The 4,590-nt window shown below is 45.3% G+C and overlaps 1 protein-coding gene across 1 annotated transcript in view; it reads left to right on the forward strand.

Moving 5' to 3' along the window:
- ALPK2 (alpha-kinase 2) overlaps window positions 1-4,590 on the forward strand; it is a gene marked incomplete at its 5' end in the record, with an annotated part of 16,476 nt that overhangs the window by 8,428 nt on the left and 3,458 nt on the right. The window contains 4 exons of the mRNA XM_010134737.1: window positions 8-418; window positions 2,399-2,546; window positions 3,784-3,911; window positions 4,012-4,047. Coding sequence (XP_010133039.1) covers window positions 8-418; window positions 2,399-2,546; window positions 3,784-3,911; window positions 4,012-4,047 — 723 coding nt within the window. The remainder of the gene's footprint in view (window positions 1-7; window positions 419-2,398; window positions 2,547-3,783; window positions 3,912-4,011; window positions 4,048-4,590) is intronic.

Below are 4,590 nucleotides of genomic sequence, written 5' to 3' on the forward strand. Positions count from 1 at the left end.
GGTTCAGTTAAATTGCTGCCGGTTGATTCAGGGAACAAGCAGTGTTTACAAGAGCAACCACCCTGCAGCAGAACTCAGCCACTCTCCTCAGCGCTGACCGCATACGAGCCGTTCCCAGTCAGGGCGGAAAGGCTGAGGAATCAGGAAGGGTCAAGAGCCCGCCAGGCATCCCCAACTGCTGCTGAGCCTGAGCCCCTCAGATGCAGACAGGACACAGCAAAGGGCGGGCATTTAGCTGCTGGAGCTAAGAAGAAATTACCACCAGCCACGCTGTCTAAAAAACCCCGGTTGGAGGAGAGAGGAGGTGTCAGCAAGGATCCTAGCTGTGCTAAAAAGCCTGTGAAGAGCGAGGCAGGCGTGATTCCTACAGAAGACAGAAGAGAGCAAAGGAAGCCAGGTTTGAAAAAGGAGAGCAAAGGTAAGAGGAGGCTGATTTTCATTCCCGTCCTTTGCCATCGTTCTGGCTACAGTAGGAAATTCAATCTCGTTAAACACGCTGCAAGCCTCCTTTAGGCTCAGTCACGTCAGCTATAGGTGTCCTGCCCACACTGATTTCCAGTTCCAGTTCCGTCAACTTTGAGTGCTGTGCCCATGCCACAGAGCTCAACCCTCCCCAACATCCGTTTCCTAGCTGGCAAACAGATTACATTAACGAACTTTTAAACCCGTTTGAAATGGTTCCTTCTATATTTGGCTCTTGGAGAAACCGTTCGGGGATGTATATCATAACGGTACCACGTAACTGCACGCAAAATAGCAACAGCAAGCCCAGTACTTTTGCATGTTGTGATGTTCCCGCGGGGCTGTGTTCCCAGGTGAGCCTCTGGGCTCCGGTTTTACGCTCCCGAGTGCAATTATCCTCTCTTGGCTAACGAATGGTTTTATTACTAGCAAAGTGTTATTGTTATTAGTGCGATGCCTCATTTTTCGGTCTGTCTGATGACCGATGGCTGGTTCTGCGTTCCTTTTCGCCGCCGTTGGTCACAATGACACTGATGGAATTAGCAATATTAAATTGACGTAGAAAACGTAAAACTGAAATGAGATCCAGGTTGTTAGGCAGAGCCTCCAGGAGGGTGCTGACAAAATGCAGATGGGTGTAGTGGTGACATAACAGCTAGACAGATGAGGTGTTTGTGGTTTCTAGGGGTACTTTGTGAGGACACCTATTCCTCCAGAACAGGCAAACGCGGTTACTGAGAAATGCCCGATCTGTGCTTGAAAAAATGCGTTCAGTGTTCAGGCTGGCACCAGAGAAAGCTGCATTTCCCTCACCTGCCTCTGTCTGCGGCAGTGGAGACGGAAGCGAACGTGTGTCTGTGCTGTCGAGAATCGCGTGGCGATGGGGGGAGGTTGGGGGGGTTAGTCTGCTCTATACTCGGTGTTCTCTTTTGTATTATTTTCGGCTGCAGAGGGACGACTGGGGCTGGGGCAGGGTATCTGGAGCTGTTCTATTTACGGTTCTGTCACATACTGCCTGTGTCATTTTAGCCCTGATTCAGCAAGATTCTTGGGCCTAAGGACTTAAGTGACTACAAGTTAAACATAGCAGTGAATTCCAGGTGCCTGACCCTTCTAGCTGGATCCAGCATTCCTTCGGTTAGTCTGCTCTATACTCGGTGTTCTCTTTTGTATTATTTTCGGCTGCAGAGGGACGACTGGGGCTGGGGCAGGGTATCTGGAGCTGTTCTATTTACGGTTCTGTCACATACTGCCTGTGTCATTTTAGCCCTGATTCAGCAAGATTCTTGGGCCTAAGGACTTAAGTGACTACAAGTTAAACATAGCAGTGAATTCCAGGTGCCTGACCCTTCTAGCTGGATCCAGCATTCCTTCGGCATTAGAGGGAGAAAGTTAGACTGCAGGAATAGGATCCCTGGGGGAGATGTGTCGCAGCAGCTCGGGACTCACACAGTAGGAAACATAACGTCTTGCATCTGACATCCCTTAGCATCTAACAGAGATGCGTCACGATTCCAAAACCTTTCCCTGAGTATTTGTTGATTCCCTTTCTTTCCAAGTACCCTCCATCCTCCCGCTCACGCCATGCCCACGTGCTAAGACACTGGAGCGTCTGTGAGCCCAGTAAACAATTTTAGCAGAGAAGCAGGTTGTCAGGACCTTCTCCGGACTGGGCAGAGCGCTCTCTTTCCGTACACCTGAGTGATTCCGGGATTTCTTCTGCGTGACTGTCGGTGTTTAGCAGAAGAACCGTGCCCTGCGGCTGGAAAGGTGGGAAATACATCCTGTGAAACTGAGGAGGGAGGCAAAGGCCACTGCTATTACCAGATGCAAACAGCTAATTATTTACCACCCACAGATCATTCTGGGATTCTTTTGAAATGCCAGACCGGTATCACTATCTTCTAATCCTAAACCGTGGCTCTTCTGTTTCAAGCTCCTAGGCTGCTGAAGAAAATCCAGGCAGAGTTGTTCCCCGACTGCTCCGGAAATATGAAGCTCTGCTGTCAATTTGGTGACATTCACGGTGACTCCACCATTACATGGACTAAAGACTGCAAGTTACTAGCTCGGCTGCAGAGAAGGTGAGTGATTGTTCCTGAAGGACTGGTGGTTTCTGAACAGCTTTTGGAAAAATAGGCTTGGAAAAATACTTCTGCTTTTGGAAAAATACTCTTGTCCCAGTTAAGAGGATTAGTATGATAGGTGCGAAAAATAAGCTAACATTACCCAAAGCGAAAAAAGAAAGTTTCCATCAGTATGTACGATTCTGTGAAAATGAAAAAGTTTTGGAGGATGGCATCTCCTCAGATGTTCTTCAAAATGGAGAGGAAGAGTTGCGTGAATTGGTTAAACCTCCTGTGTCCTTCTGATTCTTGGTGTTTTAACTGCACCGATTTTGATTATTGTGTTACATATCATTACCCGCTAAATAATTTAGCAGTGTTTTAACAAATAAACAGTGCAGAGATATCAAATCTATCAGGTTTGGCAGTGATAACAAGCAAAACGTGCGATAACATAATATATTTGAATTTTACCTTCCTAGGATAAACATATTTCAAAATCTTGGAAATAAAGTGAAACATGTAACAGAGATTTAGAGAGGTTCCTAGGCAGAACTTTGACTTCAGAAACGCAGAGTTCAGTGGAAATCTCCCTTCCATCACAATCAAAATCTGACTGTTTTGTGTGTACCCAAGCACTGCTGCTTCTTTTGGGAACACACATCAAGGGTGAGGGGTAATTACAGGAAATTAGGCAACTAGTCCTTGAATTTTTAGTACCTGTCAACACCTGGAAACCTGTGTTGAAAAATATACATTGCTAGTTATATGAACAGATGCCAAGTAATTCAGTTTGAAACCTATTGTCGGCTACGATTAGTTCTCCAGTGTGGAGCTGCACACACAGATGTCGGGGAGCAAACAACTGGCTTGAGAAAAGCCGAGGAACAGAGAAAGCTGAGCGAGGAGTCACTGCTGAAGAACCACATCCAACATTTTGGGCTTTTGTATGGTCATACTTCCTATATTTGGCCATGGTATTGATAAGAATATTAGAATGACTCTGGTGTGATTTGGTTTGGATTTGATTGAGGCGCTTTTCTCTCAGAATGGAGTAGGACCATCTGTGCTGAAACACGTAAGAGGCTGAATGCTTCTAAGTAGGTGAAAAAACGTTTTGTCTGCTTGCGTTATATCTGATTCGATCTTCGCAGCGAGGGACAGAAATTCCAAGGAGAGGAGGAGGGATATATGGAATAATCAGGAAAGATCTTTTGAAAGTATTAATGTGGAAAATGAACATTCTCTGTTCCAGTGCCCAGGATGACTCTCCCGTCTCTTTGGCAATAGCTAAAGCCAGTAACAAAGACCAGGGGACGTATTACTGCTGCTTGAGTAATATGTATGGAAAGGTGACTGCGGAGTTTAATCTGACTTCTGAAGGTAAATCCTAGTTTATAATTGTCATTAATAATATTGACCATGACTGTTTCCATCCTTTTTTTTTTTTTACCACAAAATCTACTTCTTTGTTTCCTTGTAGTGTTGGATCATCTCTCAAGTTTTCAGGATCATGAAGGTAAGTAGACCCATCTGCTTGAATATGTGCTCAAATCTTTGTTCCTTCTGATTCCCAGACAGAACAAAGGGTGGAAAATATAACCAGACTGAGGCATCTTGGCAGTTACCCGCCGTGATTTGAACTGGGCTGTGTAACTTCTCGTTGTCTCGGGGCGCTGTACTGATCATCCAGACAACTGAGTTTTCTTTTTTTTTTCTAGAAGAATAAAATTAAACATTTAGTTTCTTGGATTTTTCACGTGGCAGCACAGAGGCTTTTGGGTGGAGTTAAGGAGCCTTCTAATTCTAGTTTTCTGTGTGCGCTGTTTCCTCCGTGCTTCGAAGAGAGTCTAAACCAGAGATAACTGCAGAGGGGAGCTGGAAGGACTTTGCTGCATGTACTGTACCGCTTTTGTTCTCCCGTTTACCTTTTTCACTGGTGTTCCTTGAAATGTTATGATTAGGGAGACTTGAAGTGCAGTTAGAATTTTTTTCATTTCTCTCAGCGCTTAACCATTCCCCCCCCCCCCCCCCACACAATCTTTTTCTTTTTTTTTTTCTT

Source organism: Buceros rhinoceros, unplaced genomic scaffold (genome assembly GCF_000710305.1).
Source record: "Buceros rhinoceros silvestris isolate BGI_N320 unplaced genomic scaffold, ASM71030v1 scaffold17554, whole genome shotgun sequence".
Taxonomy (NCBI): domain Eukaryota; kingdom Metazoa; phylum Chordata; class Aves; order Bucerotiformes; family Bucerotidae; genus Buceros; species Buceros rhinoceros.